This window comes from Pygocentrus nattereri, chromosome 25, assembly GCF_015220715.1.
Source record: "Pygocentrus nattereri isolate fPygNat1 chromosome 25, fPygNat1.pri, whole genome shotgun sequence".
In the NCBI taxonomy this organism is placed as follows: domain Eukaryota; kingdom Metazoa; phylum Chordata; class Actinopteri; order Characiformes; family Serrasalmidae; genus Pygocentrus; species Pygocentrus nattereri.
In genome coordinates, this window is record NC_051235.1 from 18789496 (window position 1) to 18817425 (window position 27930).

The 27930-nt window shown below is 39.9% G+C and overlaps 1 protein-coding gene across 2 annotated transcripts in view; it reads right to left on the reverse strand.

Annotated features, from left to right (window-relative positions):
* The window catches only part of plekhg4 (pleckstrin homology domain containing, family G (with RhoGef domain) member 4), an 86592-nt gene that overhangs the window by 5311 nt on the left and 53351 nt on the right, over nucleotides 1-27930 (reverse strand). For both annotated transcript variants that reach the window (XM_017706168.2, XM_017706167.2), the window contains exons 12-19: nucleotides 26627-26749; nucleotides 25217-25408; nucleotides 6731-7650; nucleotides 2935-3184; nucleotides 1859-1948; nucleotides 1522-1746; nucleotides 873-1043; nucleotides 212-392 (exon numbers count right to left, since the gene is read on the reverse strand). In XM_017706168.2, the coding sequence (XP_017561657.1) occupies nucleotides 212-392; nucleotides 873-1043; nucleotides 1522-1746; nucleotides 1859-1948; nucleotides 2935-3184; nucleotides 6731-7650; nucleotides 25217-25408; nucleotides 26627-26749 (2152 nt within the window). The remainder of the gene's footprint in view (nucleotides 1-211; nucleotides 393-872; nucleotides 1044-1521; nucleotides 1747-1858; nucleotides 1949-2934; nucleotides 3185-6730; nucleotides 7651-25216; nucleotides 25409-26626; nucleotides 26750-27930) is intronic.

Genomic DNA, 27930 nt, shown 5'->3' on the forward strand with positions numbered 1-27930 from the left:
TTTAAAAGCCCGTTCCTGCAGGCCTGGAGTGACTACAGCTACAAACACAGAATTAATTATTTCCAAACCTGCTGAGGTGCTAGGAAACAGGAGACCTCCTACATAAGACTGTCTCTCTTTTATTCATTCATTCTTTTCATATGATGACTTGACAAAACCTCCACACACATCACAGCTTAACTATTTTTCGCATTTGTACAAACACACACACCTTTGTTCCGCGTGGCCTGTTGCCACAGCATGCGGGCAATGTCTGAGGTCCAGGCTTGTTTGACTTCGGCCGTAGAGGCCTGGAGGATGTAGGTTTGGTTCTTTGATGTTCTCCTGCGGAACCAGATCTCAAAGCGCAGTCCACTTTCACCTGACGTCTCGGTCATCCCCACATCTGCAGTCTGCAACAGTAGGAGAAAGACATTCATGAAATATTAAGAAATGGTCATTGTGTGATGCCATTGCAACTATGTTTTATCACAGGTTATTTTGGGGTTTGCGAAAACAACAAAAGAACAAAGAACAAAAATTCCACTCTGACCTAAAAATGTATGAATCTTGTGGCCAAAATTGAAATGTTTATGAGCACAATAATAGAAACATGTTTATCAAGTATACATTGTATTTACAAGCATGTTTCTTTAAAATAAAGGGGTGTCCAATTCCAGTCCTGAAGGGCCAGAGGCCACACGGATTTTTCAGATCACACGACTACTAAACCTGATAACTAACTGCCTGTTTGCGCAAATGCAAAACTGTACTGGATGAAACCATCACTCTGCACTCTGCGTCAGAGATGACATCATACTGCAGTTCATTATCAATCAAAGGATAATGTTTCATTTAAACACATCACACAGAAACATACAGGCATAGTTTACCTTAAATGAGTGTTTGTATATGTACACGTCAAGGCCTCCCTCAATGCGCTTGGGTTTGCTAAACAGCACCAGGTCCTCAAACAGAAATACGTGTCTCTGGCACTTCTTCCTGCCGTACCAAATGGTGAACTCATCCTGCCGCACCAACTGCCCCTGTTCCTTCAGATTCACCTGAGACAGAGAGAAGAGTGATATCAAAAAATTGCAGAATAATGTAGACTTTGTAAAAATAAATAAAATTTAGTAGCCTGCCTGTACAGCAAATGTTATTCTAATGAGATGCAGTATTACGCAGTATGAGAATGCACATAAAATGACTACAGAAATAAGTACACACTACTTTGAAAATCACTATTAATATAAAACATAAAATGAATTTTGTTTAATTTTGCACATGACCGCCACTTTACAACTTAATATAAGTTAATCAGTTAATTTTAAATTATATTTAAATGTGTCCAAGATTAATTTAACACCAACAAAAATAAATACATTTAAATGCTGCTGTCAAGCTTATAGTATTTAAACCTGTACTGTATACATTATCATTTAATAAAATAACACCAATTACTAATAAGACAAATGATTCCAAACATTTGAACTGTTTTGGGAGCACTTGGTTTGAGTGTGAGATGTGTATGTGACTCACGTCGCAGTCACGGATGGCGTCCATGGCGAGCAGGTCGTTGCCATGGCGGAGCTGGAACTTGACCATTTCGGCAGCAGCACGCAGGTAGGAAAGCTCCTGCTCCTGAGCTTCGCTTACCTCCTTAATCAGGTCCTTAAGGAGCAGAGCATATTTACTCATCCGCTGAATGGGTTTCAGCAGGTAAGAGGCCAGGTCCATCTTGTCCTCCAGCTCCAGCTGCTTATGCTGGATAGAGAGAGAGAGAAAGAGAGAGCGAGACAGAAAGAGAGAAGCATAAGACACACACAAACACAGTGAAGCGTCTTGTCTGTTCATGTTTATGCAGTGGTCCACTCACCCTAAAGAAGCTGTTACCATGGCTGGCCAGCAGTGCATCAGACTTGGGCTTATTCTTGCTGTATAGGGCATACAATCCAAACTGGTCTTGCTGCAAATTTACAACAAAAATCCAATATCATTATTAGGGATTCATAAAGCAAGATATCTCAAGGTGGATAACTTAACCCCTTAAATGGCCAGGGGATTTCAAGGGTTAAACCCAGAGTTATGCACAGTCCCATATGAAGGTTACTGACCTCCAATTATACAGGCTTGACATCTAGTTTGGATTATTTGGCTAACTAAGAAATCCCACTTGGTGAAATATATATTCGCCAATCCAGTCCAGCATTTCAAAGCCTGTGGAACAACCTGTCACTTTTCATTGGCCAGGAAATGTTGAATGGTGTGGAACAGCCATTCATTTTCAGTTTTATTTGGAAGGTGTTTTTCTGTGATATGGTGCAAACTGCTTTATAATGTGTTTTATATTCATTTGACACATGCAGTGCAGCTTTCGCTGTGCCAGGAATGTGTCAGGTAATTTTAGACCCTGAGATGAAGGCTCTGCTGTAGGTCGAGAGAGTCTCCTCACTGGCCTTCATTAAACACTGATTTTTTTTTCTCTCTCTCAAACACTTTATGCATACCAAACCTTCCTGAATAGCAGTGCTCAGAGAGGGCCAGAGCTTTTGGACGACCGCAAATATGATGGACAGAATAAGGAGAGACTATACTGGGTCTACACTCACTACACAGTTCAGTGCCATTTTTTTTTTTCATTTCAGTTTCATGTGGGTTACTTTGATTTCTACTTAGAAGTTGAAAAAAGAGGGAGAATTTTTGAATTTTTTTTACATTAATTCTCCGTAATATCTATACAATGTCTTTAGACCAACCTGGAAATACCTAGTCTGGCAGTAAGACTGATTTTCCAAAGGAAAATTACTACAAATGTGTCAATACAGTCAGAAGGTGTCAGTTTTGCCTTTCACATCTAAACACAAACATACAGACAGATGAAAGCTCTTTTCAGAGATATTAATCAGCAGTCTTGCATTGAAACATGCTAAAAGTGCAGCAGGTGGTTCTTACATGGCGCAGGAAGCAGTGGCTGACGCGCAATGGGTGGTTACAGCAGCTCTCCAGCTCCTTGAGGAAATACTGGCTGTGGAAGTCCACCAGCTTCTCTAGGTTCCCGAAGATGACGCTGCGCTTGCCTCGCAAGTCTTGAGGCAGGTCAGGTCGCTCCATCTCAGGAAAGTAGTGATCGATGATGTAGCGGAGGGAGCGCACATACTCACGCTCTGTCGTCACCATCTCATCCACGATGTGCCGTAATTTACTGAAAAAGAGAAAACAAATGACTATGCATTAATAAATAAGAATTAAGTTAAACTTCATGACTAATTCAGAAAAATGTGTTTGTTCGATAATTTAGATGGCAAATAATGGAAGCTTACAACCCACTAATTTGCATTATGCCAAACACATGTCTAAATCATAATACATTTGCCTCAAACCACTTGTTCTAAGCTAACACACTAGAGAGAGAGAGAGAGAGAGAGAGAGAGAGAGATTCTATTATGCTCTGGTCAATTATGGCTCTTGGACCTTCAGCCACAGAGAAAATAAATCAGAAACATCTTAAGTCTATTAGACGTTACTCAACCTCTCAAGGAAGTCTGAGGCAAGCGTGTGGACGGCGTCAGGCATCAAATCTTGGCTGATCAACTACATTCATGGCAAAAACAGAAAAAGTCTAACCTGCTTCACATTCAATTTGGAAATTTCACACATGCCTTTTGTTTCAAACTCTACTTAATGATGATGCATTTCGCACTTCGTCAAGCAGAGGTCAGCAGACTGACTACCCCTGGGCATCTCCTTCCCACTTTTGGAGTGGCTGAAGCTGTAAGGCTTCTTTTTAGCCTGTCAGTTTGGTATGAACAATACACCTGAAAGCATTGCTGTATGGGTGAATCTTATGTAAGCCAGAGTTATGATTCATAACCACACAAATTCAGACTGGAATAACTAGCACTGGGTAGTAATCCTAACATATGAACTGTGCATGTGTTTATATTTCTTTGCATGGATGTACAAGTGTGTGCTTTTAGGTATGTGCCTGCATTATCTACTCTAGTATGTTATCGGTGTATTGTGAATAGTGATTATCAGTTTCAGTCTACAGACTGTGATCCAGCATATTTTGCATGGAGACAACGGCAATGCATGTTGTACACACATACACTCCAGCACAAGTGTGGATCACACCAAACAACAATCAACCAATTCAAGTATGCCTGATTGAGAAAATGATTTTATTTAAAGGTTTTATTCCACTATTTTGCACTGACCCCACATCCTAATCCTGACCTTCAGAAGATGTTTTCATCATAAAACATCCCACCAACATGCTTTTTGGGCCTTTGAATACATACCATTAAAAATAGTTAAAATTAGCCCTTACTCTGTCTCTTTGGCTAGAGTGCTGCCATGCGTTGCTTCAATGTGCTGCCCTTTTCCCCTCAATGCAGTGGGAGGTGGTAAGCTGTGTTTGATTTGCTGTTAAACATCCATTACAATGGACAACAGGTCTCAAATGGTGTTATGTGCAGCAAAGCACAAAATAAAGAAGAAAACACATGACGTTCATTGCAATGGATGCTGGTCTGAAACCTAGGATGGCTGATGATGTAGTCTGTACCAGTAAAATAATCTTATTCACATAACCGTGTGCAAAATAACCACAGTAAGCGATCAAACAGGGTTGAGGTTCAACTCACATCTTAGAATTACTGTAAGAATTTTTTTTTTATTATTGCTGGCATTGTTATCTCCTAAGTATACCTGCTGATGCTTCCAGGAATATCACTGATGTTCAACCAGTGCAGCTCAACAGAGAGGTTTTTAGAACAACTTCATCTATGCTACATGCACCAAATGTGGTACTAATGTAGGACAATGGGGAATCTTAGTATCTGTTATCTGCTAGTATATGGTTTAAAATAATAAATCAATAAGTAAATAATTGGTAAGTGTTACCATGGTAACATGGTTAACCATCACTGGGCACAAGCTTTGTATAGAGCCCTGCAGAAGACTTCACGTCTAGGCCTATATACTCTATGGGCATCTCCCTCATTCCCTTCCACCCTCCTCTGTGCTAATAAATGGCTAAAATGGCCTGTCCTAATATCTGTGGTGTGTAAAGCAGCGGAAGACAAACGCTGCACTTCAAAGCTGCACGACTCATCTGGGAGAGTCATCAGGGGCTGTGTGTTTTTTCTCAGGATGGTTAACGGGAGAAGAGGGCACTGTCTGGAAAACACATCACTGCCTGATAGAGGGGGATGGATTACAGGGTTAAGAGTAAAGACAGACACACACACACACACGCTCATAGCTTATAGATCCTAATATCCACATGAGGCACTCACACACATGGCAGCAGCCTGCAAACAGCTTCTCAGCATGAGACAGTGTGTGTTTTGGCCAGGAACAAGAGGCAGATATGTCTGTGTGTGTATGTTGTCACGGTGACAGTTGACAGTGTGTGTGTGAGTTTGGAAAAAAGCTTGTAAAGTATCTTGGCCTGTGAGAGACACAGAGAGGACGAGCATGAGAGGGAGAGTAATGTGTATGTGCGCACACTGCTGTTATTCACCCTAAATACTGCTATGGCCAGACAAAAACACTGTTTTAATGTTTAGCTGAGCATCTACCTTTGTATAAGCTTATATTAGTGCATGCATGAGTTTCAGAATATGGTCATGTAGGACTGCAAGAATTTTAAAGAAGTCCTGGTCCTGGAGATACACTGCCCAGCACCTTTTAGTGCTTTCTCTATTTTCAAGGGGAATCCCACTCATTCTTCAAAATGTCTGCTTAATCAAATGGTACAAATGTAAGCAAAGTTATTTGGAGTGATTTGATGTGAAATGCTCCATCCTAGAGAAACAAATTAAGAACTGTTCACAGGGTGGTGACAGTGATAGGAGGCAGACGTCTGAAGTGTTTAATACTTCCCAAAGCTACCTCACAAACTATAAAATGAAATTGTCATGAATGCACTGATACCCTAGCCATTGTTTTAATATAACTGTGAGATTATGGCCTAAAACATACTTCAATCTATTCATTGCACAAAAGTACATGTAGTCTGCTGTAAGGCAACTGTTCTCAGATTTACCTCTACTTTAGTATTAGTAACTACTTCTACAAACTAGGAAGTGGTTATTCTTGAATTGAACCACTTCACATCAAAATACTCTGAATTACTTTGTTTACATCTTTACCCTTAAATTATGCTAAAAGTTTGAAAAATGAGTGGAATTCCAATTTAACCACTGCCACTTGGTTAGGGGCTGTTAAACAGCTGATTAGTTGGATCAGCAGGGAAAACACTTAAGGTCCAGTACTGGACTCTCAAACTAGTCTTTGTAGATCCCCAGTCAGTCCATATTTTTGTACCATTCCATCTGAAAACAGTTTTCAGATTGTTATAAGAACATTGTAAGATTATCAAAGTAATTTTAACATTTGCATATTTTTACCTGTTTGAAGTCATTTTATCCAGAGAAAATGTCGTCTTGTTGATATTGTTGCTCGTTTAAGCTTTATTTCCTAAAACAAGCATAATTATCTGCTAACAGAATAAAAATTTCTGCATAATATTCTCCATAATATTTTTTTAGTCATAATAAGAACCATAGGACTTTTCCTGGGGGTGAAGAAGGCACGCCTGACAGGCACGTTGCATGTCTGTCATCAATGCATGCAAGTGAGTATGCCTGTATAAACGTTAGCCTGCGGTTTTCAGAAAACAGTAAACTGTGCAAAAATGTTGATGGGTTAAGTGCATGGTCATGTATATACGAGTTCCTACCTGCCCTTGGCACGAGGTTCTGGGATGGGGCTCCCAGTGCGGTGCGTATCCACTGATGCCCAGCCATGAGCTGGGGTCAGCCGTGGACTATAGGGCCGGTCAGCCACCTCAGTACTGCTAACCTCCAGACCCTTGATGAAGACCCCCGTGTTTCCCCTGTGGGCTGGCTCGCTTAGTGTTCGCTGGCATGTCCCATACCAGGACCCCACCTCACTGCCTGCAGCATCAAAGCTCTGAGTCTTTCGCAGAACTCTCCGGTTCGTTTCGCTCAGAGAGGAAAGGCTAGGACTGTAGGAGCAGGATGAACTTTGAGGCGACTCCTCTGAAGAGGTGCTGCGAGTTAGCCGGTGGGAGCTGAGGGGAGTTTTATGTTGAATCCGGTTTTCTAGGTGATAAGGACTTCTTGTGGGAGTCCTGACCAAGTCTTTTGCGTCCAAGCGATTGCTGATTGGACTGCAGGGGGTGGAGGAGGAGGTGCTGGACTGGAAGGAGAACCTTTCGCGAGCCCAGCTGCTGCTGAAGGCCTTCTTGCAGGAGAAGGACAAGCTGCTGCTTCGCTCCTGAGGCTTGGCACAACCGTCTGAGTGTCTGCGAGGGGTACCAGTAACTGACCTTGTCTCGGCGTGCTCGCTGGGCAACGTGCGGCGGGCACGGAGTGCTGCTTCCAGCTTCTTCTCAAATATCTGCTTAGTCTCCTGACACTTGGACCAGGCAAACTTCCACTGCTTGAGGCCCTGCTCGCTCTTCAGCTCCCCAGCCAGGTCCTTCATCTCTTGGAAGCGTGTGTCTGGGATAGGAGGGTGCTGGCTGCGATAGGTCTCCAGACAGGCAATCACACTCTGACATTTCTCGGGCATGCTGCAGTCCTCCATAGTAACACAAGCCAAGTGCCTCATACCTTCCAGAGCCCACTCATATGCCTGGGACAGACAAAGAGAGCAAAGAGAGAAGTATCAACCATTATGTACTGAGAGTACAGCTGCAACAATTAACAAAATCAATTCATTGTCAGCAATGCTGGCCAGTTAACGCTTTGTTTACTTAACCCTTTAAGGCTGACAGAAATGGTGGCTTCTTCGGTCTTTTATGCTAATAATAGGATTTCTCACTGCTTTTGTTGCATTTACTTTGATATACAAAGACTGCAATCTAATAACCACAAACATGTAAGAGCGCATTTCTCATTCAGTTTGTGCCACTCACTATTTGGAAAAAAAACACATGAGGAGGAATATAAGTCATGCATCTATTGTGCTGATTAAACAAAACAATAATGAGAACTTGCTTGTCCAACCTGCACTTTTGCATTTGGTTCTCCATGACCACACTGTGATAAGACAAAGTAATACTGACAGAAGGCATAATGGTTTGATTAACAGAGTTTGGAACCACACCGTGTGTGGCTCACTGCTATTGCCTGAGGCAGGGACGAGATGAGAAAAAAGCACAACAGCATGTTAGCTAAGAGACAAGCAGAGAAAAGATTCTGAAAGGCAATTCTCTGTCCTGGTAAGGAAGGCTCTATGTGGCTGTATCTGAGGAAATCTTTGTGAAACAGGGGAAACAGAAGGAGGATGAGGATGAGTGAAATGAAGAGAGAGATAGTAAGAAAATGGAAGAAAGAGAGAGTAAGAGAGAGAGAAAAAGACTTTCCCCAGCTCTTTGATGTAAAATAAAGAGGCATTTATGGAGGAGCTGGGCGGTCTAGGCAGTAAGGCTTTAACACATCAGCAGCAGGAGAGCTAATGGGTTTAGCACTGTGAAACAGCACTCTGCAGTTAAGACACAGCTTCCCTTAATCACTACAGCACTGCCTGTCTCTCAAACACTCTCTCATTCTCATATAGTCTCTCTCTCCCACTCCCATGCACTCATTCGCGTGTTCTGTCTCTCCTAAGGCCTGGCTCACTGTCTGTCCCATTATAAACTGCTATAACACAGTGCTGCTTGTGCTGGGGAGGATTAAGGCCGTTCAAACATTCACTCATGGTCCTTTGACATGACAAAGCTCTGACAGATTCCTGAAGGAGACAAAACCCCTTCATGCTCTCTCTCTCTCTGCAAATACTCACAGTCCTTTTTCCCCTGTAGGGTTTTTCTGGTTGCTAGCTGACATCTTATGCTTCTCAAGGCTTTTTTGCTCCTCTAGCAAAGTGGGCCTACAGTGTTTTGTGTCTTGAAGTTCTTTTTTCATTAGACATTAGTCCATCATCCTGAGCTGACACATATGCTCTTAGTGTGCACTCTTAATAATACAAGTTATTTTTTAGTTATGCCACAAAAAGGGAATTTCATCAAATTTCATGAATATTTTAGATGTAAATAAAGTCATTCGCAGTGAAATGTGAAATGTGCCCAGAAACTTGCCCAGACAGAACTTTTAACAGTGGTGGTTATAGGAACCAGAGTGTTTGTGTCTTTAATAGCTTCCTTGCAGAAAGTTATTATAAGGATTGGTAATGAACACATTGTCTAATGCCTGAGATACTGTTTTGCAATAGTTTTGAGATAATGTTTTGGCCTAAAGGTCCACTCATGGCAGATATGAACATGTAATAATTTTTTTCAGAATTATGTTTTAAAGATTGACTTCTTTTTACCTTCAAGATTACAGAAGATGTGTTAGTTCACCATTAATTGTGGACAGCAAATAAAATAATTGCATATATATCATAATACCTGGTTCCTATCAGCCCCTCTGTAAGTAAATTTCTCTACAAAGCCTCACATCAAACCACTCTGAATAACTTTCACATCTCAACAATTTATTTATACAGAAATCCTACTAAAACCATACATCCTAGCCAAGAACCTTTTAGAAACCCTGATTTTAAAGGGTGTGTGTGTGGCCAGGGCAATACTTTAGCCACATACCAGCGTTTTGAGCTCCTCAGCACCCAGATACTAAAGTCACCCAGAAGACCAGAGGTCAGTTCAAACTAACAATACACACTGCTAATGACTGACACAATGAGAGAAAGAAAGAGGAAAAATAAATGATGACTGTGATTGGAACACATGGAAACAATTCATTTCAAGGATAAATTTTTTCCAAAAAAAAATAATAAAATTATTCAGTTATCATTGTTTTAACACATTTCCCACCATCATTACATTCTTGAGAAATGGAAAATGCCCCTATATAGAGCCATGAGGAACTCCATTAGCTCCTGCCATAAAAAGAACCAACTGCTCGTAGTGTCAAAGCCACCGAAAGGCTTTATAGAGGCAAAGAGGTCATAGCCTCAAGGGAAACTGTCTTTCATGGGTTCCCCTGATCTAGCACAGAGCATTTCTCTATTAGGGAACTCAAATTAAACACTTTATTTCAATGCGGCAATTCACTCTCTCTCTGATTGCCTATTTGATGCTTGTAATGCCATGGACAGGCTGAAGATGACATCATAGTTGAGAGTGCTTATGGTTCTTTGAAGTGTGAATGGTGTGTGTGCATGTGTGTGTGTGCATATGTGTGTGTGTGGTAGGAGTGTTTGATTGGTGAGAGCTGGAGGAGGCACCTCCAAAGGCCCCACTATTCAAGCAGGCACAAAAGAGAGAGAAGGGGAGAGTGAGAGACACAGAGAGACAGTGAGAGAGAGAGGCTCCAAGCCTTTGTATGCACACATAAATGAAGCTCTTGCAGCATTAGGGGGTCGAGGGGATGTTTTATTACTTGAAAGAAATCTTCTTTATTATTTCCTTAAAATGAAAGAAAAGGCAGAAAAGGAGGAAAAGCAGGGAGAGGATTTAGGACAACGGACAATTTCTGATCTCATGCTCAAGTCATGCCAAGAATGTGTTTTTCTCAAAGTGTATGTGTGTGTAGTATGTACATCTTTACAAACAGGGCACTATGCGCGCACACACACACACACACACTTTAGCTGAATTCCTCCAGGAGTTACTAACTCACCGTTCCCTGAGCGCTTGAGAAAGCTGGTCTAACTTTAAAAGATCACATGATTGTTATGCGGAGTTCTGTGCATTCACACTGTTAAAAACCCCAGTGTGTCTCCATCAGGATGTAAACTAGATCCCTAAGACACTTTTGCAGCTCCAGCAGGAGATCAGAGCCTGTTATTCTTCATATTATCACACTATGCTCTCCAGATGGGTTGAAAACTGTGAATGATAAAAGAAGTGACAGGGTGAAAATGAAAAAATGGTGAAATGAGCAGAAGGAGGGCAGTGGGTGCAAGAGGTGTCCTTTAAGACAGCCTACAGGTGGGTGATATGGCAACAGTGTAATATCAGGATACGCAATATCACAATATTTTCTAACATTCGCTGTGTTGAAAAGATAATGTAGGGCCACATTTAAAGTACTATTCAAAATACAATACAGTGCTTTGTATTCAACATTTCACATACTGTGCTGCACAAATCCAATTAAACGACACTAATTTTGCAGTCAAACATGCAGTTGGGAAGTGATTTCAAGAACTGGCAATGTCCACGATATGCTCAGAAAAGCAAAGTCATATTTCCCAGCCCTAAACCCACCCTTGTATACTATGGGTAAACAGCCATTCAGGCCATCAAGCCATTAAATCTTGTTGCCAAAAATGAGAAACTCTGGCCAGAACAAATTATATTTACAATAAAGTAATACGCTTCAGTACAGAAAACCAACTGGTTGTTGTTTGTTTTCTTTGAAGAAGATGAAAAAAAAGAATATTAAATCGTTCCAATAACAACATTGCCAACAAGATGGCCATTACGGTGGTTACAGTTGGCCAATTCTGACAAAGCTGAATTTGACACAGATCCATATCTGACCAAACAGGCTCCAGGTTTCACATGGGAAGGTGAAAAATTGTGATTTTGTTATTAAATGGTGGATATTTTTTTTCCTATTAGATTTATCACAGACTCAACAGGCTACAGAGTTTTGTATTTGTTTTATTTGGCATTGCATGGACTATAGACAATATTGGAACTTTAAAAATCTTAACAGCTGCTTACAATAAATGACTGTTAAAGCTTTTATGTTTTCACTTTTTATTCACAACAAGAGACAAGACTGAAGATTTTCCTGTTGGGAAATTACAACACCGGACATCTTTTTAAAAAGTGAATACTTAAAGGTTAGTGTCTGATTAAAAACAATAAAAGCTATTTAAAACAACTGAGTATAAAGTGTAGTCTTCATTCCTTCACATTCTAAGGAGGTAATAACACCATGTCAGACACCATCTGGTATCTGACAGTGCAGACTAAAGGAATGCTAATAGAATGAATGCAGAATCAGTCACTGCAACAGAGCTGATAAACATAGATGGTGATTATGTCCTGCACCTGTATGATAAGTAGCTGGAGGCAGATTTGACATTCAAGCTAATTTCTCTGATTACAAATGCCTCCAATTTATAAGCTGACAAACAGTAAAGTTGGTTAATGACCAAACCGTCAATTTGAAGTCAATATTTTTGTGTGACTGATGAGGATGATGTGAAATTTGTGATGATTATAACACTCTGTTGCGTGCTATGGAGTGAGGTACCAGGCAACATGTGTCCATTATTAGGCTGGTTCAGTGTTTGCTTTATATAAAATAAATTTTTAAAAATCACAGTTTATCCCCCTGTCTCAGAGCTGGAGTGTGCAGCAGTGTAATCACATTGCATATAGAGAGCAGTTTTAAAAATGGGGGGGGGCATGTACAGCAGCTGTTCCATAGAAGAAGAAAAAAAGATGGTGAACCCTGAACGCCCCCTGGGCCCTAAGCATGCTCCTCATGTTTTTGCATGTATTGTTTGCTACTGAGAGTTCAGAGTCAAAGTTTGAGAGAGAGAGAGCGAGAGAGAGAGAGAGAGAGAGAGAGAGAGAGAGAGAGAGAGAGAGAGAGAGAGAGGCAGAAAGAGAAAAATAGTGAGAAAGATGAAGAGAGAAGAGTGAACAAAAGTGCAAAAAAGAGGAGAAAAACAGGCAAATGCAAACAAGAGAAAGAGAGAGTAAAGAAAGAAAAAGTGAGAAAGGGAAAGAGAAGGGAAGAAAAACTGAAGTGAAGTAAAGAGATATTGAGAAGAGAAAGATAGGAACAGAAAAAGTGTCAGACTGTGAGTAAGAGACAAAGAAAGCAGAAAAGGAGAGAGAAAAAGAAGAGAAAGAAAATAAGAAAAAGGGAAACAGAGCAAGAGAAGGCACTGAAAAAGTGAAACAGCAAAAGAAGAAAGAGGGAGAGAGTAAAGAAAGAGTGAGATAATAGAAAGAGAGACAGGAAGGACAAGAGAGAGAATTAGAGAGGAAGAAATATCACAGAGAAAGAGAGATGTAGAGAAAAGACGAGTGATAGAGAGTAAGAGAGGAACAAAAAGAAGCAGAGAGAGAGAGAGAAAGTTACAAACATGCAAATAATTGCATGTTCATTTTTCATGACTACACAAATACAGAACAGATGCTGAACAAATTGACCTAATGAAGACTAAAGTGCTGTTTCTAATAAAAATCTCATGTTTGGTTTGGAAAGTGCTGCAGGCATTAGAGACTTGCGTTCTACCTGCCTGCTTAAGACCTCGCAAGTGAATCAGACCAGAACTGCCTCTCGGCCTGTCTTTCAGTCCAGCTTTACAAACGAAACAGGAAATGAACCTGGTGGGAGAGATTGTGTCTGGACTTCTCTTTCTCCACGCAAAAGGGGAGAAATCTGAAAGGTGTCAATGAAGCATTACATTACCAGCTACAGACAGCTATTCATAGGCTTCATATCCACTTACATCTGCATGCTGCATTAAACTCTCAATCTAACGATTTAAACGTTATACACGTTTTAATAATTGTTGTAAGCAACCATGTTTTCAATGTTTTATAACTTTACATACTTAATGAGGAGATCACACATTAGAAAACTTTCATAAGGAAGAGGAAAATCTAAGGAAAATAAGAGAGAAAAATAAAAGTTCACAAAACTATCACCATCTGATAAATATTACTTCATGCTTTCATCTTTGAGAGAGAGGGGATAGAATCAAGGTGTTTCTGTGCATCCTTCCACTGTGAGATTTGCATTTTATTTACTGATAAAAGAAAACAGACAAAAAAGAACATTTCTAAATTAAACAAAGAAGCTCCTGGTGTTCTCAGAACAATAGAACAGCCAGTTCAGACAGCAAAATCCTTGAATGTGTTTTTGATTACTTGGATTGTGAGAAGGAAAAATGCAACCAACTTCCAAAACTGAACTTTAGAGGTGTGAAAAAATATCCCTGCAGATTTCTTTGAAACACTGGAAGCAAATCTCCTGTGGACATACTAAATACTGAAAACATGATTTTGTATTTAGCTGTTGAGTCTCCTCTGTAATTCTTTGTTAAATTAGTTTTCTACTTTTTTCCCTGACACTGAAAAATTAATAATTTGTTCTTCATGGTTTCCTAAAAATTAAACAAACAAAAAAAGGGTAGTCTCTGACTTTTTTACTGTGTAAATACATGTAAAATAATAGCATGTGTTTTGTAAAGGTTGTTTTTAAGTGTGTTATTTGGCAGCACAGTGTGAGTGGCCCTGGGGCAGTGTGTCAGAGGGAGGGGTGTGTGTTTAAGTGTGTGAGTGTAATTTGACTGAGCTGGGCCCAGGAGGGGGCTGGGAAAGTAAAGTCTGCAGAGCGAGCCAATCAGGTTACATTAGAACCACTGAAGTAGCAGTCATCAGACCCAATCACAACACTGATCAGTGTAAGGCCTACTCAACCGTCTATCACAGTCACACACACACACACACACACACACACACGCTAATAAGTCAAGTCAACCACACACATGCTCCCCCCAAGGCAGTAAATACCACCATCCTGATGGTAAAAGACAGATCCCCCAAATCTGACCCAGGTCTTTTGTTCACTTTGTTTACACTTTCACTCCATGTTCAGAGAAGCTTAACTGATATGAGAGAAGCTGAGGGGATGCAAACTAGAAATAGATCAGCAAATCCTAGTTTCCCCTTCACTATGAAAATGTTATCTGTACCCTATTTTAATTCTTAGCCCTGGCAGATATGAGCATTTTGTTACTGATACCAGTTTTTTAGGGAGCTAAAAATTCTGATAACCAATAATATTAGCTGATTTAATTTTTTTAAAAATGATCACACTCCAGTAGTTTGTGCTTTACGTATTGACATGGTTCTCAACTGTCAACTGTGAGTTGTCTAATATGCTAATTAAAAAATAAAAATAAACAGCAGAAACTAAAAATTGCCGCTCAAGTCAACGACTCGAGTTGCATGTTGACAGTCTTGCAATCCAACTCGTACCCACTTTTTACTGACTCACTTAACTCACAATTTGGCTCAGACTTGAGAGTTGTGAGTGAATAAAATAAAAATGCTAAGGTGAAGGCAGTAAATCTTTGTTTCCAACCTTTTGTGTGTTTGCCTGTCAGTTTTGCTGTTTATACACCCACCACTGCAATGTTGTTTTCAACAGCTTGCTGCAGTGTTATGTTCAATATGACTTCAAACAACCAGCCTTTTTACAGAAAAGCCTTAAGTCTTAATAAAAAGCTGTATTAAAACTTCAGCCAGATTAGCTATTAAATTATCTAACTAGACCACAGACTAGACAACCATTTCATTTTGCTCTGCCGCCATCTTTTAAACATTTCATTTACTGTGTGTGGCACTTCACTTCTGTCCTTCAGATGGAAGGTTGTTGTAATGAAATGGTCTTAATTTGAAGTTGTGTTGGGGTTTATTTTTGTACAATGCCTCCAGCTAATAACGAGACTAAGCTAAAATTCTCTACTAAAGACTCGACTGGGACTCACATCCCAAAGGCTAGAAACTAACCACAACCAGTACAGTTTGTCTGTTTCTATCAAGTCTTTTAATTAATTCCTTATAAATATCAGTGTTTCAGCAGCTGTATTTCTGTCAATACCACTCACAGAAAGGTCTATATAAATGATATCTTGGTCATGATATCTACCTCTACTTTCCTCACTCTTCAATTTCACATTCATTATAGTTTCAAAGTAACCTTTTTCAAACCTTTGTCATCTGATTTCTGATCAACATAGGCAAATGCAGAGAAAAGCAGAAAAAGTGCCACTTAAGAGTGCAGATGAGTTTGGGTTGTCTTACTGTTGGCTATAAATCCAGCACATGCTACACAGGTGGCTCATTAGCGAGAGGTGAAGTGAAAGCATGCTCCAGTGATCAGTCAACATGTCATTAACAAGCTGTGCACTAAAAACCTGCCAGGCCTTTTTCTGAGTCTTTTCTTCTCCCGCTTCCTCTCCCCAAGTGCCACAGCAAAGGGCACGGGAGCTGCTCAGTCACATTCATTTGTTTGCCATCCTCTGTTTCTCGGCCCTTAACGGGTTGTGGAGGTCTCTGGTTGTGTGGCCACAGGTGTCCACCCTATGGTCCTGCTACTGCAAAGCTGTGCACACACATCTTCAGAGACAAATTAACACAGATACACACGCAAACACACACACACACACACACACACACACACACACACACACACACACACACACACACACAGACTTGAGGACAGGAAACTGCAGTCAGTCACTACAATAGAATGACAGGCCTATTTAAAAGAGCATGGGCTTGTTTTTGTGCTTGTGTGACGTTTGCTGGGGAGTAGAGAAGTTGACGTGAAGGTGCTGTGGGGTGGGGGTGTGTGAGTGTGTGCGGCAGTTGCTGTGCTTTGGGGGTCTCTGTCTTCAGACAGGAGCCCTGAGGGGGGTGACATGCCACGGGATCAGTGAAGCAATATGATGAGGGGGCATGTCCACTACTGCGTGAAGGTTAGGGGTGGACTGCTAACCTGATTAAATTAGGAGAAAAAGAAAAGGAAAAGTCTTCTGAGCCATGCAGGGATACCCTAGGGAATGAATGATAATGTTACTTTAAATCTGCTGCTCTTTGGGAGTTTAGCATTGTAATAATTCATGTTATTTATGTTTTGTTAAAATGTTCAGGCTTGCATAATATTAACGGCATTTCATCTCTCATTGCTCGCTAGCAGTTCACATAGTCATACACAGACAGCCCAAAGTGTCCTCCTAGTTAATTTGAAACTGTTTTTTGAGTTATGGGCAACAATATCTTATTTGACTGTAATATTTAAAAATTTCAGTTGATTTCCATTCAATGGTGGAATGGCCACTAGGGGATCTGCAGAAAGTGACAGCTCTACCCAGGAGGCTGACCCCATCATTCCACGCCTTTACAAACTCCAAATTACTCTTACATAGCCCACATGTCTTTCACAGTCTAGGTATCCTATTCAACCAAAAAAACAAAACAGCCCCAAAACTAAAACAGACCCTCTCTCACTGCCCCAAAACACAACCAATTCACTACCAATCATGAAGCAAACTCTTATCTTTTACACTGTTTTCTGGAATTAAAATAAACATCCTGTAGAACATCTGCTTAGTCTAGAACTGCTGTCGGAACAAAACCTTGTATCTCTATTTTTGTCATTTTTTAATTTTTGGCATAATTTGAATATACTTGTTGCCCTTTACATTGTGTGTCAATTTCATGAAGAATGGACCAACAGAAATGGCCAAAATGTACTCTGAAAGAAGTCTAGTTTCACTGACTCACAAGAAAAGTAAAGTAGTTTTTTTCCTTTTCCTGTAAAGTTATAATTTTGGGGATACCAGGTTTTTTTCCTGACAGCAGTATAACATATATACTAAGAGATCTTTTAAAACAAAGACAAGTTATAACAAATAAAATGGTCAAATTTAATGCTCTCTCAATGAACTGTCAATATAATCAGTTCACTAATGCAACAACACGATCCATAGTGACATCTATAGCTGACTTCAAATACAATACCACAAGCAGTCTTCATGAGAATCAGGATAAGAAGTTGTAAAATGATCTCAGAGAGATACTGGATCATTACTCACTCTGATACCATGCTCAACTGCTATCAGTTTAAGCTTTACCTTCCAGGGCTTCCTACAGAGCCTCACAATATCCTGTCCTGTCTCCTTTTCTACTATGGCATAACTGACGTAAAGTAATCCATATTCTGGATAGTGATCTGACCAACACTGCAGGCAGTGAAATCAAGACAATGAAGAGTGTAAAGCTAGATGATGTGGCCTTTCACCCAAGGCTATGTCAAGCATTGGCATAAAAAGCAAACCCAAACCTGCGCAGCAGTACTGGGTATTTTCTCAAGGAACACACACCTCCAGACTTACAATTTAATTCATAGTCACATCAAACTCACTGCTTGAGCAACATATTTGCAGAAGCGAGAAAGAGAAAAGCAAACAGAAAGAGGGAGGGTAAGAAAAGGAGGATCAACAGAGAGAGTCAACTATCCATGGAAACCCACTGAACCCCATTCAAAACTGTTCTACCACGATTTCAATTAGCCACTCAGTGGTGTGACGTGACAAAACACATGCACACAGACACATGTAAGCAACGTGCACGGCACTATGTGGAAAACCCTTAAACCTGTGGTTTGATGAGCCAAATACCTGATCACAAAAACCAGCCCTATTACCCATCACAATGTGAGTATTAATCTTTAGTCCTGGGTGGTATTTAAACATTTCTATTTGTCATTTTCCTACTAGATTTTACAGTTTCTAGTTTGATAATAATTAATGATTAAAATACTGCTTTAGTAGCTGCACCCATGCTTCCTGAGCACTGCTACTCTATTTTAAATGCATATAAACTTGACATCTGTATTGTTTGGACTATTCTGTTTTCTGTGTCTTGAAATTACACCAACGGAAGCCTTACACAAAACTGTAAACAAATGTACAATTTTTTTGTTTTGATGCACTGGAAACTGTTCTTTGAAGAAAAAATCTACAATACACATAAAAATATCTTACATTGCAGTAAGCTTTTATCAATACTGTTGTACCAGTATAGACAACATATTGTTTATCACTATTGCTATAATTAATATTATTATCATTATCATCATTATAACATACCAGAGTTCATAGCCCTAGACCTGTGGTCCTACCTCCTCATGGTTATATCCATTCTCCTGCTTGAGTAAAACGTTGCTAGTCCCCTGAGCAGAGCAGGGAGCAGCGGCAGTCATCCTTTTTCTCTCTCACTCTCCCCGTGTTTCTCCCTCTCTTTCGCTCTGAGTGACGGGCTCAGTGAGAGAGAGGGCCACTGGCGCCCACTCCCCTCCTCTCCCCACCTCCATGCTATTCACAGGCAAATGCTAGTCTAAATACCAGATGGGCCTGCCCCAGCAACTGAGAGAGAGAGAGAGAGAGAGAGAGAGAGAGAGAGAGAGAGAGAGAGAGAGAGAGAGAAGGGGGATGGGGAGAAGTCTTCGGCACTACAAAGCCCCTTAAAGAGTAGGAGGGAGGAAATGAGAGAGAGAGAGAGAGAGAGAGAGAGAGAGAGAGAGCGAGGGAGGGAGAGAGAGATAGAGAGGAAAGGCAAGATTTGTAGGAAGAGAGTAAAACGCACTACCTGGACTATCTGTGAACCCTCATGTTTCATGTTAATGACAGAGAGATCCAGATTAGTGATAAATTAGCCAATGTGGAGCCCAGCAAAACAAACCTGCTGCTTATTACAAATACAATATGTACACACAGACATGTCCACTTCACCAATGGCCATTAAAGCATAAATGATTGGTAAAGCCCTAATACGTGCACTACGCAGGGAGGTATTTGTAAGACTTAGTGGAGCACACAAGGGAAACTTGAATAGCTAGTGTTAGGGGTGAAAATGCACCAAAGTTTGTAAGTGTTTAAAATTAGTGATGCATTGGTCCAATCAAAGGTTTGCTATCAGTGCCGATTCTACCCTGGATAGGATATTGGTCAGTTCTGAACAATCTACATGAGATCCTGTTTCTTTGTCTACGCTATTGTATGTTAGTACTCTATTTATGTAGGGGTGGGGTTAAATTTATGTTAAAATTTATGTTAAAAGGGTAGTTTCTGATTTTGGCACAGTATTTTATGTGATAATTTTTTGGATATTAACATAAACATGAACTGGAACGAAGTTAGAGCACTGCATTGTACTTTGTAAAGAACTGCAATCAAGTGGAATCACTGTGAATTCAGAGATTTACGCCCCTAGTTAGTGAGAGTTTATCTGAGTGAGTGAGTAAACGTGTGTGTTCTTTGAATGGACTATATCAATGAAAAGCTTGGCCACACTTCTGGCTTGATGTTGGTGTGTCAGTGTGGAAGCTGCTCAGGCTTTGAGATGCTAATCCACAGTGATGGAGGGGAGTAGAGGAGGAAGCAGGCCACAGAGGGACAGAAGGCCAGCGGAGAGAGACCTCAGAGACACTGTATCGATAACCTGATCAATACCGTACCGCTCACAGACTGTTGCACACACAGCTCTTGTATCAATATCAGCAGAGAATCACTCAAACAATAACCATATGGCAGAGGGACAACTGAGACATTAATGCCATAAACCCTCTATTAGTCTAAGATGGGATAAACGTCACTTCTTATTTTCACTTTGGATGCTCTGGCACTGATATTTTAAAAGCTCTGACATGTTTTGCCATGAAAACTAGATCCCATGCATTATTTCTCTGAAGTGGCAGACAGATGTGGAAAGTTACTGCTCAGTCACATGTCCTTTAGTAACATTTTGATGGATTTGCAGGCATTTTATTTTATATTTTACTTCTACTGAAGCATAGTTGAGCAAAAAGTAATGTACTGTTTACTCCTTTTAGGGACAAACCGATGCTGGAATTGGGGGCCAGCTGTGATGTGCAATATTCTTCGTCATGTCTGCTGATGCATATTCATAAACATTTATAAAATGCAGAAACTTTTTTCCATTTCTTTTGTTCCATTCATCGTAAAATTTCCATACAATGTAAAGAGCAACAGGCACTTTCAAATTATTTCTAATACTAAAAACAACAAAAACGGAGATACAAGGTTTTGTTCCGACAACAGCGATATTTTACTCATGTGGAAATGACTAAGTACATCAAATAGGCCTACAATGTATTGCTTGTTTCAGTTTCACTGTTTTTACCAAAACATTCTATAGCATAAAAAGCATAGAAAAGTATAAAAAGAAAAAAACATGAAGTGGTTTCAAGTTGCAGGGAGTATTGTGGAGCTTCTAACGAAGAGAGCTTTCTCTGTTATATAAATCTCCTGAACACCACCACAGTAAGCAGCATCATGGTGTGCAGTTGAGTATCTAACATACTCTATGGTTTCTTTCTTGTTAGTGTACTCCCTCCAAATGGCATATATTTGTTCTTCTGTCTCTCTCTCTCTCTCGCCCCATCCTCTCTCCCTCTCCCCCTCATATCTGGGTCTGGTTGATCTGTCACTCTCCCTTTGTCCTTCCATCAAATCACAAAGACAAATCATCTCAGTGGTTCTTCTCTCTCTGTACTCGTGCATACACACACCATCTGGACACAGGACCCTCCCCATGCTAACCCTACCCACTTACCCTGCTGCCTGATGCCCACAGCTACACCACAGGAAAGTGCAGCACCTAAATCACATAGAAATAAAAACAAAACCTCACAGGCAGCTTTTTGTTACAATGCGACTCAGCTGTCACTTTGCTCTTTGATTTCTGTTGATTTGTGCAGTTATGCCTGCAAGGCACCAATAGAAGAGTGTCAATACTGTGTTTGTCACCTAATGTGCATCAACGGGCCTCTGTAAGGTTGACTGAGGCCAGACAGATTTGATTTACAGAACATGACAGCTTTTGTCCATTGCCTGGTTGTGTTAGAGTGCAAAAGGTATAGGCCTCTAACAAAATTATTTATTTATTACACTTTTTTAGACATCATGGATTGCACTTCAAGGTGTTTAAATAAATCAGGGCTGTCAAAACATTAAATATTCAATGCTGTATAATCACATTAGTCTGCACAGATTGCAATTAGCGGTTCACTATGTTATAGTTATATGACTGGACAAAATATGCTTCATCAGAATGTATTTATTACTTTCAGTAATTCAATAACATTTTCATCATGTGAACGTAGCTCATGCAGCTTGTACAGTGGAGGCACTTGAGGGGCGTTTTCTGAGCATTAATTTATCCATGGGTCTCCTATGAGCACTGCTCAGTGTAGTCTGCTGGAGATGCTAGAGGTATTGCTGTATTTGAACAAGATTTTTTTTTGTGCAAACATTAATGCACAATTTGTTGAGTGTAACATATTGTGGGAAAAAAAAACAAAATGTAAAATGCGTCATAATTTTTGAAGAGGCTATATTTTATGTTTCATCTTTTTTCCCAACATGTTAAATTAAGCAAAAAACAAAACAAAACAGTTGTGCATTAAAATGTGCAGAAGTGTATTCTCTAGAGGATACGTATTTGCATTTAGAACATTAACTAAACATTTGACCAGGGTGCTCAAACTTTTGCATTCAACTGTGCATGAGCCCATACACACTTTTTGTAGTCCCATATTAACATGGCAAGTTAGAAAAAAAAAAGAAGAAAAAAAATTCAACAATATTCTGAAATGAAAGAGTGACCTATGTTTCTTCAAGCTCAGAATGGGCATGCACTGAAGCGCTATGCCATCTCTGTGAGTGTATGATACAGGCCACTGAGTTTCAGCTGCTTAGCTGTCATCTTCCACATTGTTTATGATGACTATGAGTCTCTGTCACAGATTCATCGGACCAGACCAGCCTGGTCGCTAGGCAGCCAACTCAAACAATCACATTCTAACTCTAGGATGGGCCCACCGTCATCAAAGACAAATTAAGAACTGGGCTCCTAGACTCAGTGACTCCACACACACACACACACACACACACACACACACACACACACACACACACACACACACACACATATATATATATATATAAAAACAGACGCCTATTTATTGATACTGAACTGTGAGCAGTGTGTTGACCCCTATCTATAAATCAGATGCTCATGCCAACACAAGCACATCGGCTACCACAAGAGTCACCCTGCTGAGTAAATCCTCACATAATTAGCATTATTAAGCCCTCTGAATTAACACTAGAATACAACGTCTCGGCTTTATATGCCTGCTGCGCTAGGCAGAAATGCTGAGCCAACAGTGTTACGTACACACCCAGGTTAAAAACGGACAGAACAAGACAGAAATACATATGAATTGATTAAACAAGCACTTCTAGGGCTTTTGTGTCTCACCCCTGTAAATGTGGTGGGTCAATATGCCAACAGATGGCAGGAGAGTGCTGGGTGAATTGACAGGGAGGGGCTTTTGAGTAAGAAAGACAGAGATGTTTGTGGTAATGCTACAATCTCTAGAGGTCAGACTCCAAGGACAGCTGCCCCTGCCACACAGAACGAAGCGGTTCACAGAGCTATAGAACTTTGATGAAACATCAGTGTTTTTCTGATGGAAAAAAGGACACATGTCGCTATGTTGCTAACCATACATTAGTGGCAGTGGCTCATGTATTTTAGAGGAAGGGTCATGAAACAATATAAACCAGTATCACACAGAGCAGTTATGCATACAGTGGCATCGTTAAATAGTCTGTCATTGAAGGTAAAACATGAAAGGCTTAACCTGGTTGTGTGTGTGTTTTTCTGCACACAAGGACGGAAAAAGAAATCCCAACTTTTCACCTTACAGTATCACTTCAATTGCTTTTTCAAAGTTTATAACTAATGCACCTACAATTACTTACAATGTATTCTCTAATAAACAACAGTCAAGTCCAGATGCAATATTCTTTAGCCACATGCCAGAAATTTAGAGCAGCCGCCTTCGTTTGTTTCTTTCTACTCCACATCTGATGACAGGAAGACAATCACTTCACTGAAAGTGGCCTTCTAATTCGAAACCATTCATTGTTACAGCATCCCCATGAAGTCACCCCACCAATGAAAGACAGACACAGTTTCTCCCTCTGACTATCCTTCCATTCACAGAGAGAGAGAGAAAGAGAGAGAGAGACAGAGAAGGAGAGAGAGACACACACACAGATCTTGACCAAACCCACAAGCATCAAAAGACAACATTGTTTCCGAGCAAAGGCTGCAAACTATCTGTAAAGTCACAGATGCAGATAGAAGAACATTTGCTAAAGCAGCTTCTTAAACACAACATAAGTAAAACTTTAACAAATCAGGCTGCAGACTTCACAAACTCTCCAAATATCCCTTCTAAACCAGGGCTGGGTGATATGGTCAAAATCTTGGTATGATACAATACTGTGCAAAAGTCAGAGAGCACTGTTAATTTATTTAATTTCCAGTCAAAAAATCAATTGTTCAAATTTCATCAAGTATAAGTTATTAATTTTTCAGGACACAGGAAACCGTCTTTAAGGATTCATCCTCAGGTAAATAGCTTAAAGCTTTCATTTTTGAGAGAGAGGAGAAAATAAAGCTCTACTCTTGAATCAGATCTGGAAAAATCCACAGGTGTTTCTGTCCATCCTTCCACTGTGAGAAGACACTATAAGTCTGAAAGGGTGTGTAGCTGTCAATAAGCTATTGATGCTGCTGGTGTTCTCAAAAAAACTGGACTGTCCACCCCAGAGTCCAGACCTCAATACCATTGAATTTATTTGGGATTCCTTGGATTGTGAGAAGCAGAAAATGCAACAACTTCTAAGACTGAACTTTGCAGGTGTGGATTTCTTTGAAAAACTGAAAGCAAGTGTCCCACAGCAAAGTGTGGACACAGTAAATATCATTAAAAATTGTATATTTACTTATTATGCTTAAAAAAGGAATAATGTGATTCCATTTAACTCTCAATTAAACTGAAAATTAAATAAATGAGTGATCTCTGAAAATGCTTATGCTGGTTCAATGTGCAAAATGATTTATTATAAGGATCTAAATAAAAAAAAATTGTTATAATTTTATTGCCCAGGCCTAGTCTACACAATAGTGTACCTTCAAGGGTTCTTCAGTAAAGAAAATGCACGATTAAAGGGTTCTTTGCATCATAAAAGGGTCCTTCAGATTGATGGAGGATGTGCTGTATGGTTGTATGGATGCACTTTAAGCTTTCTGATAAGGGTTCTATATAGCACCAAAAAGGGTCTATTGTAACAAGTTATGTTTCCACCTTTTCAAAAACCTTCTATACATAACCAACTACTACACATTCTGAAAAACTCTTTCACAATGCCAAGAACCTTTTAATCATGCGAAAGGTTCTTTGAGTGTTCACAGTTCAATATAAAACCATTTTCTTTACTAAAGAGCCCTTGAAAAAACATTATTTTAAGAGTGTAACGGGCCACTACTCTGGAGCCACATCTGAGCTCTCGCTGCCAGCACGCTAATATATAGTACTTCATCCTAATTCTTTGTGTACCCCCTTTTCACTGGCCTTTATAAACCCTTCAGCTCAGAGACAACTTCATATTTATGTATGTTTTGTCTAATGATTCTAGCAGGCACTACATTTGCAGACACCGCAGCTTCAGTGCGTGGTTTGATGTCTGCTTATATATTTGACTGCACCAAAATTTGACACACAAATCTGACAAGTACAGCCAAGCAAGAAGTGAGTATAAGTCTCACCTTGTCGAAGAACTCATAGAGGCGGACAGTCTTGTCGATTTTCTCCTTGGTGTCCTCCACTCTCTGGGAGAAGCCTTGTAGGTGGACACAGAAGGAGCGCACTTTGACCTCGTACACCTGCAGCTCGGCCGACGATATGTCCTCCCATCGCTCTAACCTCTTCAAAAGCGCCTCTCCACTCTTACAGTGCTCCTAGAATACACACAGTAGCACAGTACATAATGAGCTACTGTACATGCACATGTGCACACAAACATACATGCAAGGACCATAGCACTTTCTCTTTGTTTGCCACAGCAACAGCCTCTACATTAAAAAAGACCCTAGATGTTGTAACATTACTGCATACTGCATGGATTTGAGCATTAGTGAAGCTAGAGACCGACATTGGATGTTCTGGATCACAAACACCACTCCAACTCATCAAGATATTAGATGGAACTCCATCACTCCACAAACTGCCGTTCTACTGCTCCACAGCCCAATGCTGGTGTGTTTATACCCCTCTAGGCACTGGTCATGGTGATCACATGCAGCTCCTCCATAGCATCACAGTCTATTAGCAATGCTTTTCTATGGAGAGTATACAAGCTGTATGTGTGCAGCTGTTACAGTAGAGGCTGTCACTGTGACACCGGTGTCAGCAACAGGTGCACCTTAAAGTAGCTGAACTCACTAATTAGAAAGGATGTCTGTGGGAGATATTTCTGAGAAGATTATAATTAAAAGAAGATTAAAACTGAAAAAGAAAGAGATAAAGAAGAAAATCTACAAATCAAACAAAGAAGCTTCTGATGGAGCGACCCCAGAGTCCAGACTTCGTCCAGACCAGGTCTGAACTTTTTCTGCTTTTTTATGTTATGCTGTTAACCAAATTACTCAAGACTTCAGAGTACTTAAGAGCCATTTTGACAAGAAATTAAATAAATGAAAGCTGGTTCCTACTTGTGCACAATACTGAAGGGTAATTTATTATTGAACCTGATGAAAAGTTAAAGTCTTGTTTTGTGGAAAGAAAACATTCTTCTATGCAGAATGGTAATTACATGTAATACACTGTACACTAGACTGTATTATTAAATATGTATTTCAATTTGAATAAAATAGCAAAGTAAAATTATAAAGTATAGGTCTATAGGTCTGAACTAGCCTTCAGGCTCAGGATTAAATATGCATCATCAAAATGTTAGATAATTATGAAAAATTTAATCCAACCACAATGTAAGCAAACATGAGAATGTGTACTAGTTAAAAATATAAATAGCTTTTGTACAATTCAATGGTGAATTTCAGACCTGTTGTGTTAAGTATGCTGGATATCAAATGGATACAAGTAGGAATATAGATTTTTTTAAAGAGTATGTGCAATAGTTTAACAACATGAAAGGAAAGGAAATAGTGTAGACGTACATAAGCAGCAGTGTAGAAGTCTCTGAAGAGGGTCTGTTTGCTGCGTAGCTGCTCTAGGGAATCTTCCAGCTCTCCCAGCGTATGTAGTCGACTTTCCCCTACCTCATCTATCCACTTGCTTACCTAAGAAAGGAGAGCACAAATATAGAAGTACACACAAGTCAAACCACAATCAAACAGGACAACCATCAAGACAATCATCAAAACTATCAAGCACCATCTTGAAAACTCTGGCTGTTGACTTCTTTTACTTTTATATTTCTTTGAATAGCACAACACCAAATACAAAACAAAATGCAAGTGGGAAAACACAATATCTGTCACTGTGCTTCACCCAGCTTTCTCACATCTGCTCAGTAACATATCTCAGTTTGAGATATGTGCCTGGTGCACTTAGGCCTATAACCTTGTGGCTTGGAATACGGTGTAATGGAAAGCTGTAGAATGACGGTAACGCTCCCATAAAGATTTCTTTAGCCAATATTTTGATGGGTTGTTTAAGGGAGAAGACAGATCATGTCTGTCTTAATCTCTCTCAATATATCAGCGGCCTGAAGATACGGTAATCATACTTGAGAATATTTTCACAATACATGACACACATTACAATATTTTGCTTTGCAAACAAAATGTAACAGACAACAACACCAGTACAACATATATAAAGGTTATGAAAAACAGTAAGTCATTTTAGTAAGTGTTTACAAGAAGGTTTTTAAGAAGAAACAGAAGAAAACAAAAAACAAACAAATCTAAGATTTGGGGATTTGGAGACCTCTCTGGTGGAATGCATATGTCAAAGAGCATTCTGTAACGTCAATTTGCCATGCATTTGCCTCTTCCCTGTGAAAAAGAGTCTGATAATTATAAGTCCGTTGAAAGAGTATTCTGAGAGAAGTCAGGCAAAACTTGATCCATGTGTCATCGGAGGATGTAAGTGAATTTTCTACTACCATCATCATATCTTTATCAATAACGTTAATTACTCATCTGCAACCTAAACTTCAAGTTGGACTTTGCTTTGGGCCCTGTGCGAATGATCTTAATAGGTAAAGACGCATGATTTGATCAGAAGAACTCCCCAGAAATTCAACCTGACACGTGTGACTTTTAAATTATTATTTCAGGCTTTACAGGGTGACTCACTGCAGTACACAGACACCATATTTTAATGTGATTTGTCCTCCAGTGTCAGTGATGCAACTTCAGTCAGTTTTAACAAAAGATTTTACATAGTGCTGCTTTAAAGATAAACTACTATGCGTGCCGACACCCATCCAGCTAAATTGTCTTAAGTTTTTGAC